Source organism: Bemisia tabaci, chromosome 8 (genome assembly GCF_918797505.1).
Source record: "Bemisia tabaci chromosome 8, PGI_BMITA_v3".
Lineage (NCBI taxonomy): Eukaryota > Metazoa > Arthropoda > Insecta > Hemiptera > Aleyrodidae > Bemisia > Bemisia tabaci.
Window position 1 is genome coordinate 29,942,026 of NC_092800.1, and position 18,611 is coordinate 29,960,636.

The window sequence follows — 18,611 nt, forward strand, 5'->3', positions numbered from 1 at the left end:
GATACAACTTTAAAAAAACCCAGGTTTTATGTTAAAAACTTCGTTGCTCTCTTACTCAAATGCTTAAAAATAAGGATATTAACATTTCAAGCAGCTTACCAAGTCATCACCTATCCCCTTCAAAATACTCGCCAGCTTTGTCGATGCATTTTTGCCACCGTTTCTTCAATTGGGAGAAACACTGTTGGAAATCCTCAGGTTCGAGGAGTTGTCCATCATGAATTTTTACCGAAAGGAGAAACTGTCAATGGCTAATATTACAATGGTGTTCTGAGACGATTACGCGAAAATATCCGCAGAAAAAGGCCCGAGCTTTGGAGAGAGAATTCCTGGTTTCTGCATCACGATGATGCACCTGCCAATGCATCCCTCCGAATTCACGAATTTTTTGCAAAGAATTCCATGAGTGTCCTCCCTCATCCCCCTTATTCACCTGACCTGGCTCCGTGTGATTTTTTCTTATTTCCACGACTTAAATCTACCTTGAAAGGTCGACGTTTTCGAACCATTCCGGAAATTCAAGAGAACACCTTGAAGGAATTGCGATTATTCAAACCTGATGAGGATTTCCAACAGTGTTTTTCCGAATTGAAGAAACGGTGGCAAAAATGCATCGACAAAGCTGGCGAGTATTTTGAAGGGGATAGGTGATGACTTGGTAAGCTGCTTGAAATGTTAATATCCTTATTTTTAAGCATTTGAGTAAGATAGCAACGAAGTTTTTAACATAAAACCTGGGTTTTTTTAAAGTTGTATCTAAATTTTTCATGAAATAAAGACAAAAATCGCAACTCGAGTTTGACTTTCCTTTATTTCAAAGCATGTAGTTTCCTTACCAAGACGAATCTTTGCATTCTGTAAAAACAGGCACCTTCAGTAGCTTATCAGCTTTCAAACAAGCCCAAGAAAACTTCATTACGACGCTCGGTTCGCCTTCTATGACAAAAGTCCGGTTTCTTTTGGGACAGCCCTCGTATACATCATTAGTTTTCCTATGCACATAAGTGTTTTTATAAAGGAGCTAGAAACTGTACCTAATTGTAAAATGAAGTCCAGTTGACTGTCTGCCTTTTACGATCAAAAAGCCTGATTTGACTTTTCGTCTGCGGGCTGATTATTGAAACTGACAGAAAAAGCGAAAAACATAAGGGTCAACTGGAAAATTGAGCTGCCCTATTGAGGTTGAAAGTTGAAACGGCGCGGCGGTGGATGCCTCAGACTTATGAAGGGAAAAATGATGTAATAAATACAGGATCTCTCCGTGGATTAAAGTTAGCTTCTGGACATTATTAACCTCCTTAATTCATTGCAACCACCTGGTTATACCTATTTTTCCACCCAAATATTACTTACGACTATAAGACAATAATACTTAATCTAGTTACTTGCATGTACAATTATAATTATTTGATTACTAAACACTGGAATAATTCTGGGACCTCCGTGGGGCACTACTTCAGCTGGTGGTGATTGTTGCAACAATGCTACCCATAGGATCGCTCAATTTTCCCTGTTCGTCTTCTTTGTCCATCACTTTGTCTATAAGTCTCAATAATCAGCCGGCAGAGACGTACATTCTCGAGATAAGAGAATTCATAAACTCCAGAAACTCGCGAGCGCCTCCGAAACGGACCGGACTAAAATCCCCGGATAAAATAATAGGAACGAAACGTGAGGCGCTCGGCAGGTTGCTAGGGGTCACTTTCGGTGGAATTACGTATTATCACAAACTAATTGCATTTATTCGGGACTCAAAAACATCGGAAGACAGCCAGAGCCCCGAGGCCCGCGGCCCGATGATTAATAGCGGCGCGGGAGAAGCCCCTGGAGCCCGGAGCCAAGACCGGTTCGAGTCGCCCCTCTGACATAATGCCGTATCTCGATTTTCACGTGAGCCCTGTTTTCCATATAAACCCATGCTTTCCGGGGCTCACATGGAAATCGACATACGAGCTTACACGAAAGGGGCGATGTCTTGACTTTTGAGCCCCGGTCTGGCGCGGCGCGGAGCAACCGGTTGCACTAACCGATATCACGTGATCTTTTCAGCCATCATTAATCACCGACTTCAAAGCTTGAGCCTCCTTCTCCGTGCAGGGTCCGACATTGCCGATTGAAACGGGAATAGAGCCGACGGGCTGGGCTCCAGGTACACGTATGGACGGACTCACCGGCTCTGGAAAAGAGTGGTAAGTATAAGAAAGCTGGAATGGAAACTGGAAATCATAACGCAGGATGTTTTAGACGAACGGATACATTAAGTAAAATCATGCTGCATTTTTAATTTTAAAGACGATGAACTCTTAAAAAGTCTTCCAAAATGCGCAAAGGAGTTTGTTTCCAGGTACACTTATGGATGGACTCATGGACTTTGGAGAAGAGCAGTAAGTAAGAAAGCAGTAGATTATAACTCAGGATGTTGCAGACAAACGGATACGTTGAGTAAAATGCTGGATTTTTTATTTTCATGCCGACGAACTCTTAAAAAGTCTTAAAATGCACGTAGGAGTTTGTCTCCAGGCACACGTATGGATGGAATCTAGGGCTCAGAAAAAGAGCAGTAAAAAAGGAAACTGTAGATTATAGCTCAGGCTGTTTCAGATGAGCGGCGTTACATTGAGTATACTGAATTTTTTATTTCAAAGCCGATGAACTCTTGAGAGGTCTATGAACTCTTAAGAAGATTTTGTCTCCAAGCACACTCATGGATGGACTCTTGGGCTCTGAAAAAGAGCAGTAAGTGAGAAAGCTGTAGATTATAACTCTGAAATGATTCATGCAAACGGATGCATTAAGTAAAATGCTGCATTTTTAATTTTAAAGACTCTTAAAAGTCTTGAAATGCACTTATGAGTTTGTCTCCAGGTTTACGTAAGGGTGGACTCTTGCGCCCAATGAAAGACCAGTAAGAAAGAAAGCTGTAGATTATAACTCGGGATGTTTCAGACGAACGGATAAATTGAGTAAAATGCTGAATTTTCAATATTAAAAAGTAAATAATTACAACTAACTGCAAAAAATCTCCGACCCTGAATTTATGGAAGCTATACATATGTGCTATGGCTATACATATAGAACTACTTTCCATTCCGGGCTCAGAGGCCGAAAGTTTCAGTTGCAGTACCGGTTACTCTAGCCTCTGAGCCTGGAGCAGTCGGAGCTACTACGGCTCCAGCATCCAGAACTTTTTGGCGTTATTTTTTACCATAAAATGGATGTATTTTTGTCGAACGGAACTAAGCGCCAAAATGAGTGCCTTTTAAGGATTTTAGAATCCCGTATAGCGCGTCCTGTCAAACGGAACTAAGTGCCATGGAAAAGCATTGCGAGTATAGGACGGAACGAGCAACGCCCGCCAATCCAAGCCCCCCTCTCCCTTCCTCCCCCTATGGCGCTTAGTTCCGTTTGATAGAAATACGCCCAAATATCTAAAGGTAGACCAAAGACTGAATATAGCAAAGTAACTTTATAATTCAATCAACATTTTTCTTGAGTGAAGAAAGGAGCTGTTTAAACTTTTATTCTGCGAAGAGCATGTGAAAGTCGTTGCATGCTCTTAAAGACATTGCAAAAATCCCAGTTTCTACTTCCAAACTTGGTCCGCATTTTCATGTATGCAGGGTTCCTCTAACTCTATTCAAATATTTTAGCCAACCGGTTCTCACTGTAGACAGAGAGGAAGAGAATGAACTCAAGTGTGATGAAAAAATCTCGAAATATTCATCCACCATTTAAATTCCGACTCTCCAGTGCATTACTTAATCATTCGCGTAAATGACCTACCGGCACAGAGCAATGAATGTAAAAGGCACACAGATGAATAAACTACATAACGTGTTTTGACGTGAAGGGTCTCTATCTGCGAGCCCTCCCCCCCCCCCCCGCCCCGCCTGGATAAATACCGGTAGCGCGAAGAAAAATGAGGAAGAAGAAACAAGATCCGGGCTAAATGACCAGGTATTCAGCGACGACATCAAAAGGTCAAGAGGAAACGGGTATTTGATACACCGGAAAAGATTAGGGACAGAATGGTGGTCATACATCTTAAACGCTGCCCCTCTCTCCCCCCCCCCCCCGAATCGCATGGCGTGATCACCCCCCTTAATTCCACCCCGGCGTCGGACGTGATGACATAGTTAGCGAGCCAGGAATGACACAAAAAATACAAATATACATACGCACAATGCCCTCCTCGGCCTAGTCATCGCAGTGTTGCCGTTTTGAATGTGCTTGCACATAATAGTTTACAAAACAGGGTGTCATCATGAATCGGTGAGAACGAAAATACACCAACTCGAAAAAATGAAAATAATTGAGACACACGCAAAACTGCACAGTGAGTGAAGAAGTTAGTACAAGAAAAAGATTGTTGGCGCCGAAACACAAGTTCTTAAGGACACTTTGAAGGTCCAAGTTGGAACAGATGCGTTAACTTCAATGACCTATATATGAAAACTGACTCTCTTTAATGAAAATTGAGCATTTTGGAGTTACCGAGTTCGTGTGTTTTCGTTCTCACTAATTCCTTTAAGTTACATGTTTCTTGATTTTACCTTATAACAGGGCAGGATTTACCTACTTGCAGCCTATGGGCCGCCTGTATTTTGCCGCCCCCTTCTCATTCGTTTTGAAACATCAATAAAAACCATCAAGTGAACGTGCAGCGGGGAAAGGCTGCATAGAAGACGCGTTTAGGTACTTGTGCTGGACACATTTTTTGGGAAAACACTTTCAACACTACTAGCAAAAGTTCACGGAACTTTGCGCGAAAGTTAAGTCTCGCAAACCTATCTCTGTGTGGGCAAGGCCTTCCATTCATAAGAAATGAACGAAAAAATTATGAAAGAACAAACATAAATGTAGTTTAATGATTTTAACTTCCGCCGCCGCGCCGCGCAGACTGCACTGGGTTTGGCGCAATGCGTGAAGTATTCCGACAGTCTTGTAGGTGCTAAGCGTTTCACGCTGACCGCACTGTCTTTGGCGCAATGCGTGAAGTATTCATGCATTCTTGTAGGCGCTATCCGTTTCACGCTAACTGCAGTGATCGCACTGTGTTTGATGCAATGCGTGAAGTATTCGTGCAGTCTTGTAGGCGCTAATATGTGTTACATACCTACCGATCGCCGCGCCAAGGGCCTCTCCTTTTCATCTCAAGTCCTCGTCATCATTTCTCTCTAAGTCGCACCGTTCCAGGCCAAATTGCGTGTTTGGTTTCTCTCTAAACTTGACTAATTAAAGGTGCTGTCTCTTGTATCACTGAAAGACGACATAATTAGAAATTACTATACCCTCAGGAAATGAGAAATTTTGTTGCCGTTTCTCGTTTGTAATTTTTTTTCTAAATTCGATTTTTTTTATACCTACATTCAAACAAATTGCAAAATTTGCCGCCCCCTAGATTTGCCGCCAGAGGCCGCGGCCCATGTGGCCATCCCCTTAATCCGGCCCTGCCTTATAACGTAAAAATCAGCTCATGAGATGGAATCCGCAATAAAAGTTCAATTCAGATAATCATGACCTCCGAACAAAATATAATGGTTTAATTAGTCCCCCAAGATTCACCAAAGAGGCAACTTCCAGAAGCAAACGCCGGTTTCTGTGACGGAAAACTTCACGGATACAAATATTTCATTTAAGAATCCCCGGAAGAGTATACTTTTTGAGTCAAGCGGAAATCACTTCAAAATGGCAGGACCGTCTTTTTGAAACAACAGAAATAACGTTTGAAACAAAGAAATTTCTAATTGACTCAACAGGAATCATCGTCCGGGATTTATTTATTAGAATTTTCTTTGATCCAACAGAAAATTTTTCTCCGTGTTCTGTTTCCTATACCAAAAAATTTAACCGAAGAAAATTACGCAGATTTAACATTGTGGATGTAAAAAGTGTGCAACGTCATTTATTGATTCTGCTAGTGTCACTAAGCTCTTTCAAATTTCTTCCAAATTTTTCTTGTGCAGTTTTGTTATTAGGCAAAATGTTTCTATGGATCTGCATATTTCCTTGGAAATTTTAAAGCCACCTAGTTTGACATAAAAAAAAAACCCCTCACAAATCGCTGAATTAACCGCTACAGCAGGTACTTTAGCAATGTCGAGATGTAAAACTAACTGCTGTGGCGTGGTTAACTCAGCGATTTGTCAATTGTCGCACACTTTTTTACACCCAGAATGTTGAATCAACATCCTTTCTATTTCTGTGATAGGTGTTTGAGATCAACTAAACTATTTTTTCAATGTAGGACTAAAATTCAACGGTTAGTTGAGATAGCAAATAGAGGGATCCCCACAAGCAGTGTTCGAAACTCACAGGCGCCAACGAGCCAAATACGCCTAAAAAATCGGCCATGGCGCCTAAAAATGAAGGCTATTTGCCAACATGACCCCTAAAAACTGCCCCTTAAAAATCTGAATTTTCATATTAGGTGATTATTCGAAAATTCAGCACTACAAGTGAAAGCTTTTTCTATTCTTCACGATTTCATCCTTAGTGCTTTTGTCTTCCCCAAGTTACAACTACTTACTAGTTCTGTTACGAAAACATATTGCGTCTAATTTTTCACTAAATATGCCGTAATATATAGGCAAAAAGTCAATTTGGCCCCTAAAAAATCTTCAATGGCTCCTAAAACTCAAAGGTGAGTTTCGGACACTGCCCACAAGAAACTCGGCAGCAGTGTCTCGATACACGCCGGACTTTTGCCCGAAGCTCACCGTGAATCAGGTCGGCTGACCTCACCAGTCACCTCCGCTTCGAGCCCGACATCTGCATAGCGGAAAGGGACAAGATACTCGCACTCGACCCCAGGGCCCCCCTCCTCCTCTCCGTTCCGGGGGGTTGCGGAGTCGCGGAGCCGAGACGTGTTTCGGAGGGGTTGTCGTTGAATGGGGTAATGCACAAAATATTAAAGTCAATACCGCATGATTAATGGATCGCGTGTGTGAAGGAAACTCATGGCAGGGAGGGCGGGGGGAGGGGAAGTGGGTCTCGTTTTGATTATCTATGCCGGAGTGTGTGAGTTAGTTGCGAGATCTTGTAGCGAATCTTTGGATTTCCGCGTGCGGGACCGGGGGGATGCTGTATCCGCTTTTGAGTCACCCCCTCCCCCTGCTCCGCTTCCCTGGGTCCCTGACAGCCGCGGCTGGATTCGAGAACTCGTCGCAGGGAGGAAGTCGTCTTGGGAGTTTGCGGGTGCGTCTCGAACTTTTGCGTATTTCCAGATCTTGGAAAAGGAACTGAATGAGGTGGATTCAACTGTGGCGCAGTGGATATTAGAGTGCCTATGTAGGGAGAGTATGGACTTGTCGAAAATTTTGAGGTTAGATGATGGAGCTCTTAGACCCCAAACGGGTAGGCAATATATGAATTCAAATTATCTAGAGTGATTTACAATCACAATTGATGGGAACTGTCGTTGGTAAAGCACGTATTTGACTTAGTTTTTGCATAAACTTACTCATTCGTGCAAAAGAATGCTTATTTATGAATTTTCTTGTCAATTTTCGTTTGATATTAGAGTCTAAAGATTGACAGTGACATTTTTCGTTTTCAAAGGTTACCTACCCTTTTGGGCTCTAAGAGCTACATATTTCGAGCTGTCCATACTCTCCCCATACATATAGGTACTCTGGTGGATATCAACAAAGTTGAACTCTTCGTTCGTTAACTTAACACACTATGGCATAGCGTTACGAATTCGCAACAATGTATTTTTTGAGTTTTTACAAATTGAATCTTTCCTCCGTGGCATGATTTTGCAAATTTTCATTAGTTTTCCCTTTTTTTTGAATAAACGATTCCAGGAAATTTAAAATGATGATAAAAAATTTGGTACGCTATGTTTTTAATGCAAGGTACAAAATAGAAAAGTGCCCCCCCCCCCCCCAGAATCTGAGATCCAAAATTAATTCACGTCATAGAGGGTTAATGCTGAAAGCTGTCCCATACCGATGAATGGACTGTAAAAATTCATATCTCGGTCGCAGTGTTTCAAAATTTCCGCTTTTATTTTATTTTGTAAAAGGAGACCTAACCAACATCATCGCTCAAAATTTTCACAAAGTATTCATTACCTACAGGGAAATTATCGAAGTTCCCAAGGAAAAGGCGTTTAGTAATTTTTCACGTGTAAAATGAACTACTATGAAAGGAAGTCTGTATCGCCGCAAATACATGTATTGTAATACATTTTATCGATAAATGAACAGATTTTTTGAATATTAATGTAGATAACCCGAAAATAAAATGGCATAAGCATACTCGGTATCTTTTAAAAGTGATATTTCATGATACAAATATTTGAATTCCAAGCGCAAGCGTATGGTATCTTAACTTTTGAAGGCGGACTGAGCGATTCGCATCCACGCCGAGGTTGTAACCTTTGCCTAGTAAAGACAATGGACCACTAGACAAGGTACGAATTAAAGGTCTGATACATGTTTCTTAACCAGAATTTCACGTAGAACACGATTCGCGCAACGAAAATGTCTGAAACCAACCATACGCCCACACTTGGAGTTTAAACAGTTTTATCATGAAATCTCTTTTTTAACCGTCACCCATACCAACCTTCAGAAGTCGTATGTAAAGTTGGCGATGGATGACATCTTACTCTTTCTTTCTGATCTGCAGTATTCAAAAATGAATATAAGTTTCCAACACCAGCGCAGCTGATCTCCAGTGATCATATTTGTCATTTTTGATACTTCCAGGACATTGAATAACAATGAAGGCACGATTATAAGATCAGCGGAACTGATCCTCATAATATAAAGTTTGTTTTCTTGTACATTTTGTGTAATAGAATAACAGCTGTGTGGATTATTCCACACCAACTCACCAATTACACCGTTACACCGAAGATGACCAATACACCACTCTGACCAATGCTGCCGTAAGGATGAACGCCGTATGAACCTTCAGACGTTGCCAAATTTCCTTCGACAAAAAACGAATTTACAGGTAAAATTGTGAATATTTTTTCACAAAACTTTCCCACAATTCCGTACGCAATTTAATCTAATACCTGAAATTGTCAAAGAAAAATTTCCGAGAATGTCGTCAAAAATACATGTTTCATTAAAATAAATTTTATCAACTCTCGAATACGGCGTTCTTTGGGTAATTGTGAATATTTGTTTACAAAATTTTTCGACAATTTCGTACGCACTTTAATCTAATGTACCTGAAATTTTTCAAAGACAAATATCCGTGAATATCGTCAAAAATACATGCTTTATTCAGGAAAATTTGGCAACTCTCGAGTGTTCTTACGGCGTTCTTCCTTAGCACGACAGAATGGAACTGGCCAATGGAACTGCAGATCAAGTTTGTCCTTCCGGACATTTCCAGCACTCGGAATCCCAGCTGCGTGCAAAAGCTCGCTAGAATCTAACAGATCCTGCGGGGCCAGTGAACCAGAAAAAGAGCCCGAATCAGTGCATCTCTTTTGTGATCGGACTACCGTAGCCAAAATCGCCGCTTATCCGAAAAAAAAAAATAAATAAATAAATAAATACGCGGAGTGCATTACACGGCGCTGCTCTTTGTCTTCTTCGATTCAATCTCTCCCCGGATTCCGGGGTCGGGCGGCCCGTCTCTTATGGAACATCATTAATCACGGGGTTAATTTGAAAACTGGACATTTTCGACCCCCGCGATCCGCCCCCCTCCCCCTCGTCGTTCCGGAGCTGGTCGGCGACCGTTGGCCGCTTAACTTTGAGAAAAGTATTCCATTAAATCGTTCATTGTTTGGGGGTTGGAGAGATTTTTTCCCATTTTCTTCCCGACGACGAGCGTCCCATTCCGCAGTTCAATCATTGAGTTGGGTTAATTTTTTCCTCTTCTCTTCGCCCGCCCTTTCTTTTGTGAGGCGGAGGGTTGTCCAAAATGACTTTTTACGTTTCAGCGATTTTTTGAGTGCCCTGGTGGCGCTCCCTTCAAAACAATGTGACGTTTCAATAAAAGTACAAGTGTACACTGTGAATAATATCAAGAATAACTCACTTTGTAGAAGGGATAAAGGCTTTATAAAGACAGGGATAAAGACAGGGATAAAGACAGGATCGACAGAAAACCAAACTTTTTCTTCTACAACTTGTTTTCTCTGACTGAGAAAGTTAAGACCAAAACTAAAAACTTCCAGTTCCATGGTAACCCCTTCCACCGTGGCCCAGGCCGTCCCAGCTGATAAGTCTTAATGGCGGGAACATCCCGGCCCGCCTTGAACCCCGAAGGGATCAAGACGAGTAGGATGACCCGCCCTACTGACGCAGCTGAGACAACCCGAGCCCCGGAGGCAGGGGTCCCGAACCACTACTCATCTACGCACTGGAACTCGTGCAAATAAATTCCCGGCGTCGTCAATATCCAATGTGTTCCACAGCGACTCCTCGAATGCTGCTTCAATCAGACTTCTCCCAATTGTCCGTTGGAGATTCTGACTTGGAGATTGGCCTAATTGTCTCCCCCGTCCTGGAAGTGGTGGAGAAGAGTCTACCTGTCCCAACTGGGAGAGGAGATATCCCCTGCCCCTTGGCAGTCTTGAGGGTCCAGCGGTTGCACTCAATGACCGGTTGGCCCCCCGGCCTAATGGTGGTTCTGGGTCATCTGAACCAAAAGTTGGATGAACAGCAAAGAAAATCTCGTCCAAAATACGATCCTTTATAACCGTTGACAATGGTACTCTACAGTAAGGACATTCGTCATTCGTCAACTGTGGACGACATGATCCGCATACATAGTGACCATTTGTACACTTTACGAACGGTGGCCGCAAAGGATGGTCGAGGATATCGCAAGTGTTTTTTTCCAAAATTTTGGTAATGGTGGTCCGCAATGGCGGTTTCCTTGAGTTCTGTTGCTCAGTCACTGTGAACACAGAAAAAAAGGGGGGGTAAGGGAAGGGAACGGGATACATGTAAAGGATAGAGCAACAATCACAACTGTTTGTTTGAAGTCTCCTTATCTTTCTCCCTTTGGAGATGTGAGATAACTGCAACCTGGTTCCCGTAGAACCATTGATCGAATTGCAATGTTGCTTGTAAGAGGAAATTGGAGGAGAGATCCAAACGGTGAGGGGCGGGAGGGGAGTACACACTGGTCGATGGGGCGGAGGGAGGGAAGACACACTGGTCGATGGAGCGGAGGGAGGGGAGGACACACTGGTCGATGGAGCGGAGGGGAGGGAAGACACACTGGTCGATGGAGCGGAGGGGAGGGAAGACACACTGGTCGATGGAGCGGAGGGGAGGGAAGACACACTGGTCGATGTGGGAGATGGGTGAGTAGATACAGACTTCTCGTTATTGCTCATCTTGAACATAGAGTAGATTTCATTTGTTACGAGAAGGTTAAATTCACTATTGAGAACTACCCAATGGCAGAGCATATAATTTTACCACCGGTCTTTTGTACACTCCGTTGGGAGTTTTGACTTCTACTACTCTTGTGTTGTTATCTTTCCCTGGAAATGTACGTAAGACTCGGCCTCGAGTCCATTTTAAGGGGGGGCTTTGAGGATCATGGAGAAGAACCAATGTTCCCTCCTCCAGATTCCCGGCTTGTTCCAACCACTTCCCTCGTGGTTGGAGTGTATGAAGGTACTCAAGGTGCCAACGTTGCCAAAATTGTTGGGCATACAACTCCACCAAATTCCACCTATGCAGAAATGGTGGACTTTCCGTGTCATATTGCCTTTCTGGTAACGCTACTAATGGCCGACCAATTAAGAAATGGCCAGGGGTGAGAACCTGATAATCACGTGGGTCAGAGGAGAGTGGAGTGAGAGGACGCGAATTTAAAATAGCCTCAATACGGGCTGTCAATGTTTGAAACTCCTCTTGAGTTAATACACTATCACCTATCACCCGTTTCAGGTGTAGTTTAAAACTTTTCACTGCAGCTTCGTACAGACCCCCCAAATGGGGCCCTAATGGTACATTGAAGCGAAATTCCACTCTGTTATTGTGAGAAAACAATATTAAATTTGGGTCCTCTGACGTAATTAATTTTAAAAATCTATTTGCCGCTCCCTGGAAATTGCTAGCATTATCACAATAAATATATGCCGGTTTGCCTCGTCTACTGACGAAGCGCTGTAACGCAGCGACGAACGCATCGGTACTCAATTTTGAGACCATTTCTAGATGAATTGCCTTGGTGCTCATGCACACAAAGACACAAACATAGACTGGAGAAATAATCGCATACCGAAGCTGATGCAATTTTACATTGAAATGGCCACAAAAGTCCAATGCCGTTCTGTGGAATGGGGGACTCTGCTGAACTCTTTCAGCTGGTAAATCACCCATTAAAGGAGTTTTGTTTCTAGGTTGTACCTTAAAGCAATAAATACATGACTGAAACACTGATCGAGTCAATCCTCTTGATGCCATTATCCAGAATCTCTGACGTAACAGAGATTGCAGGAGTTGCGGAGGAGCGTGCATGTTGTCCTTATGGTATTTTTCAACCAGAAGGCGCACTAAGCGGTGTTTTGATGGTAGTATTATCGGATACCGCGCTGATTCTGGGAGAGGGGCATGCGTTAATCGACCCTGAGCATGAATTAAACCATCCACGCCAATATATGGTGCCAATCGTTTGAGTGGTTTAGATTTATTTGTTAATTTTTCACCTCGTTTTAGGCGGTCGATGTCCCCCCCAAAACTCTCTTTCTGAACCAAGAATAGAGTTTTATTTTCAGCGACTAGAAATTCCTCCACTGTAATGGGTCCTTTTTTAATGACACGGTCATGACGTATTAAGAAACGTAAAACATAAGCAATTGCTCTCACTACCTTATTCCATGAAGAAAATTGTGGAAATTTAATTTCTATCTTTTCTTCTTGAGCTGTTATTAATACCGTGTTAAACTTTTTTAACTCTGGTAATTTTCCATCGGATGGAAGTATTCGTAACTGCTCTGGCCAAAGTTCTTCCTTTTCTTTTAACCAAGGTGGACCATTCCAATACAGAGGGTGATCTTTCAATTCACTAGGCATTATTCCTCTTGACGCGACATCTGCCGGATTCAAGCGGCCTTCAACATGACCCCATCTCACTGTTTCTGTTAAATTTTGGATTAGCGCTACTCTATTTGCTACAAAAGTTTTTAGTTTGTATGAAGGAGTTTGAATCCAGGCCAAAGTTATCGTAGAATCTGACCAAGCGAAGACTCTTTTTACACTAAAATATTCCATTATTTTTGGCAGATATGTTTTCAATACTTTTATACCCAGTGCTGCTGCACATAATTCAAGTCGTGGTAATGAGACCTTTTTTAGAGGCGCAACACGCGATTTCCCAACAATGAGAGTTATTTTTGCAAATTCATCCGTGGAAGGGTGGAAAGATCGCAGATAAATCAGGCATGCTATTCCCAGCTCACTTGCATCGCAAAATATATGACATTGTACTTGCCTATCTTCGGTCTCTATATATCGTGGGATCTCTATAGAAGATAACAATTGCAATTCATCTGCGAACTTTTCCCAACGATGTATTAGTTCCTGGGGGAGTGGGTCATCCCATCCCAAACTAATCAACCAAAGTTCCTGCATGAAGGCTTTTGCCTTAAAAATGACAGGTGTTAGAAATCCTAACGGATCAAAAATCGAACTGATTAATGATAAAAGGCCTCTTTTTGTATTAACGGACTCTGCTCGTTTTATTTTGTAAGAGAAAATGTCTTTCTCACAAGCCCAAAATGCCCCTAATATTTTGAAGACCGGGTCGTCAAATCCACTTTTCGGAACCTCCAAATCTTCTGAAGGAAAATTCGCTAAAATGGCTGATTTATTGGAAGTCCATTTTCTCATGAAAAAACCCCCTTCAGCCAAAAGAAGGATGACTTCTTTTAACAAAGTTTTGGTATCCTCATCCGTTTTATCACCATATACCAAATCGTCCATGTAAAGCGCGTCCGCTAGCGCTTTTGCTGCCCTAGGATATTTATGACCATGATCCTTTATGATCTGTTTTATTGTGCGTATGGCTAAGAACGGTGAACAATTTACCCCAAAACATACTGTTACTAAAGCATAAGTTTTTAGTTGCATATAAGGTTCAGGCCTCCAAACAATTAGTTGGAATAGATGATGTTTAGGATTTAATTCGATTTGAAGGTACATTTGTTTAATGTCCCCTGAGAACACCGTGGGAAAACGCCGAAAACTCAACAAAAGCATAGGAATGTCTTCTAACAATGAAGGACCAGGTAATAATAGATCATTTAAGGATTTTCCATTAGAAGTTTTCATACTTGCGTCGTAAACTGTTCGAAGTTTTGTGCTACTTGACGACTCGTTTATAACTCCATGGTGGCTCATATAATAATGAGGCGTTCCCTCAGGAGGGCGGGGAACTTCCCGCATAAAACCGTTCTGTTCATAATCCTTCATATATTGAACATATTTTTCCTTTAAGATTGGATTTCTACGAAATTTCGATTCCAATTGATGAAACCTTTTAACCGCGATGGAGTACGATTCGCCCAAATTCCCAGAATTTTGACGGAATGGCAAATCTACTTGATATTTTTTACTTGGGAGTTGTACCGTAGTTTCCGTGTACAACCGTTCCGCATATTCTTCCTCCGGTTTCAAACCGTTCAAAGGGGTTGGTTCTTCTAATGCCCAAAACTGCTCTACTTTTGAATACAATCCACTAGAACAGTTGCATGTTAGAAGAACCCTTGCCGAACGTACCGGAGCAGAGCGGAGGAGCGCTACCGATGAGTGCTGCGAAGGGGGGAGGGGAGGTTTTGCCATAGACGATGACAACGTCGAAAACGTTTTTCCCAAAACAACATAACCAAAAACCGTGGACATTACTGATGGCAAAGAGGGTCCCAGAGGGAGAGGGGGACCGTTGACAATCAATGCATAGAGGTCAACAGCTAAAATGAGATCAGGTTTGCTCGGAACATCAAAATGTTTATCAGCTAATGGGTATTGTCCCAGAATTTTCCTCAAATCCTTATCTAATGGGACTGGTGGAAGAAGACCAGTTATCTTCTTGACGACTATCATAGGATAGTTTGGAGCCACTAACCGTCCATCAGGCGTTGAAATGCTGATTTCAGCCATGCCTTTAGACTCAACCTGATTTTCAGATAGGCCTGAAAGATTCATTTCAGTGTGGCTAGGTTTAATTCTAAGAAGAGAACAACACTCTGATCTGATAACGCCCGTATCAGCCGCGCTATCTAGGATGGCCTTTGCAACCAATGTGCGGCCATTTTTTGCCGTCAACAAAACAGTTATTGTTGGCAACACTGACGTCATATTTCGACTCTCAGTAAGGAGGGTACGCTGACCCTGAGGTTGGATCGTCTGATCAGAACCAATGGTGGCTGATGTGGAAGGTTGTGGAGTCGATTCATGTTGATACATCTGGGTGGGTAATGCAGTTGCAGTTGAAAGATGCAGCATAGAATGATGTTTTTTCGAACATGATTGACATCGTTTTTTACTCTCACAATCCTTAACCCCATGAGATGTACTCAAACAATTGTAACATAGATGATTTTGTGTCACAATATCACGCCGATCCTGTGCAGTTATATTTTTAAACTTTTCGCATTGAGCTAGAGTATGAGAGCTTTTGGGACAAAGCTTGCATCGCAAATATGGTGGGGGTAATTTTGTAGTTCCCCCAGAGTTTCCCTGTTTACCCTCCGACTGAGGGGGGGAGGGAGATGATGAACCCTTTCCCACCTGCAAAGCTCTCACTGGAGGAGCAGATGAGAGTTTTGGGCATTTTTGGTTTGAACGAAATTTATTAGACTCGCCATCTGACATTTGTGCAATTTCGTCTTGTAGATATTTGCAAATTTCGTCAACAGTTGGCATTTTAGTTTTTTCATCCCGAGAATCCTCAAATCGTCGTTTATGAAAATTATTAAATTTCCGTAATAAAACCAAAACCAATAATGAACAATAAGTTTCAGGTTTCAACCCTAAACCCTCCAACGCTTGCATATTCTCTTTTATTTTGGTGTAGAAATGAGATAAGTTAGACGCCGTTAACTCTTGGAGATCAAGTAAATTTGAAAGGTAATAAGTTATTTGTCGTCTCTCATTATGATAATAATCTACCAATAAATCCCAGGCAACTAAATAATTTTCAGAAGTAAATTCTAAATTTTTAACTAAATTGAGTGGTTCGCCTTCCAGTTGGGCGAGCAAATATTGGAACTTTTCAATGTTGCTAAGCGTGGAAGATTTATGAATTGTAACCTCAAACAAGTTATGGAAAATTGACCAATCTGACAATTTTTTACCATCAAACCGCGGCAGCACGATTTTAGGAAGCCTCACTTGAGACCTTGTATTATTAGAGCATGTGGTAGAATTCGGATTAGAATCCTTCGAAGATTTTTTGGCATGTTGATATAGTGATTGAGCTTTCATCACCATTTCTAAAAATTCCATTTGAGCGTTAATCACACTCTCCTCTGACACATCGGTGGAGAGAATTTCACCCTGAGTTCTATCAAAACCATCCTGGAGTTTTTCCAGCCTTTCCATGAAAAATGAAAAACTATCAATGTTTTCCGGAGTTATTTCGGTTAACTTCCACAAAATGGTTCTAACTTCGCTCATGATCAAATTCCTCTGGCGTATAAGTTTGATTTCAACATCATTTGAATCCCGCGAATGTACCGAGGGGGGACGAGAAGGAGGCGCGGAAACTCTTTGCTGAAATGTGTGCGACGTTAAAGTCGCTGTATGATAATCACTCTCATTGACGTTTCCATTGTTTACATTTTGATTTAGTGATGTTGTCGGATTTGACAAGGAATTCAATACGGCATTTCGATTAACCTCATCATCGTTTCCCCCACCCGTTACACCCTGACGTAAGACTCGGTTCAATTGTTCCCGCAGACCATTATCGTAATTGTGGTCCATCAGTAACTGTTCACTTGGAGTTAAACTAACATTAGATGCTGGAGAAGAAGGCAACATGGACAAATTTTCTAACCTCGAAAAAGAATTTTTTTTTTTTTTTATAAGTTATACAGTTTCACAACCTGTTTTCTAAAACAGCTGATATTGTGAATTGACCCAATTATGCGAAGATTCGATATAGGTTATTTTTGAATTAAATATGAAAAGTAAACAGCTGTATTAAGCTTTTCTAAGCTTTTAAGGGTGAATAGAATGAAAAATTCTTATAATTTTCCATTGAAATGATGGATTAGCAATTGAGGTTATTTTTCGAGGTTAGGAAAAAACACGGAAAGGGAGGAAGGGAGAATGGATAGAATTCACCAGGAAAAATGGATGGAACGATACAGGATTCTCTCAGGATCGTTGGATGGAGCACTGGGGCTGGGTGGCTGCGTCTCTGCAGGACTGGGTCAAATTAGGACTTCTGTTGGTAACTTGTTGGGACGAGAGCTTGGAGGTTAGGACCTGGGTGGCTGCTACAACGTTTCTAAGTTTTTCAGAAGTTTTATATATCCGGCTCGGAGGACCATGAATAATATCAAGAATAACTCACTTTGTAGAAGGGATAAAGGCTTTATAAAGACAGGGATAAAGACAGCGATAAAGACAGGGATAAAGACAGGATCGACAGAAAACCAAACTTTTTCTTCTACAACTTTTTTTCTCTGACTGAGAAAGTTAAGACCAAAACTAAAAACTTCCAGTTCCATGGTAACCCCTTCCACCGTGGCCCAGGCCGTCCCAGCTGATAAGTCTTAATGGCGGGAACACACTGGAAAAAAAAGTAGCTTTGGATCTAGAGTGCAGACTCTTAAAAACATGGACAAGAAACAATACTCTTGATTCAATCAGATTTTTTGCTTGAGTCAGAAGGAAATCCATCTAAATCAAGAGGCTTGACTCTTCGATTCAAGGAAAAATTGGATTGAATCCAGAGTATTTTTTTGTCAATGTTATTACGAGTCTGCACTCTAGATCCAAGCTACTTTTTTTCCAGTCTATCATCAAGCTTTGAATTATTTTTTTCCGTTACATTTTTTATTTACAGCGAACCCAAAAAACTCGAAATTTATGCTATTTTAAATTGCGTCACGTTTAAGTGTCCGGCTCATTTATTTTTATTATTATTATTTTTATAAAATAAGTTGTTGATTAAATTGAGGCATCTGGAACCAAAACCAGCAATCTCCATTACCTTGTCTAAAGTGTGTAATCATATTAATTTTCTGTGAGGCGCAACCAAAACTTTTAGCTGTGTTTAACATTTTTCCAAATTTTCTCGATTGAGAACAGAAAATTCACAAGAAAAAATGAACATAGAGGCTTTTTCGTTCCTCCAATATCGCACAATTTTTAGACAGGGCAGTGGAGATTGCCAGTTATAGTTCTAAACGCCTCAAGTATAGACTGTAAATATTACTTATAAACGCGGTGAGAAACTAACCATTTCATCGCATTTCACGCATAAAATGAGAACTGAGTTTTTTTGTTCTTACCCTCAGAAATACGTAAATTTCTTTGCATCTTCGATGGTTTCCCTCCAATATATGATCTAATTTCCCCAGCTGGAAATGCCTTATGTGATACTTTCACGTCTTCATAGAAAAAGTGCAGTATGTGTGAAATATTCTCCGAGGATTAAGTTAT

At 41.5% G+C, this 18,611-nt stretch overlaps 1 protein-coding gene across 1 annotated transcript; it reads right to left on the reverse strand.

The window, feature by feature from the left end:
* Positions 1–10,035: 10,035 nt before the first annotated feature.
* Positions 10,036–17,733, reverse strand: LOC109037420 (uncharacterized). The gene is made up of 2 exons (XM_072303217.1): positions 17,518–17,733; positions 10,036–10,875 (listed from the first exon to the last, which is right to left on the reverse strand). The coding sequence occupies exons 1-2, from the start codon at positions 17,672–17,674 to the stop codon at positions 10,325–10,327; spliced, it is 708 nt and encodes a 235-aa protein (XP_072159318.1). The 5' UTR covers positions 17,675–17,733; the 3' UTR covers positions 10,036–10,324.
* Positions 17,734–18,611: the final 878 nt, after the last annotated feature.

Bases quoted from the DNA above. Each gene is read 5' to 3' on its own strand.
- LOC109037420 (XM_072303217.1), bottom strand. From the start codon at position 17,674: ATGGAACTGGAAGTTTTTAGTTTTGGTCTTAACTTTCTCAGTCAGAGA. The intron at 10,876-17,517 runs GTGAGTTATTCT...CTGTGTTCACAG, and splicing joins GCCTTTATCCCTTCTACAAA to TGACTGAGCAACAGAACTCA.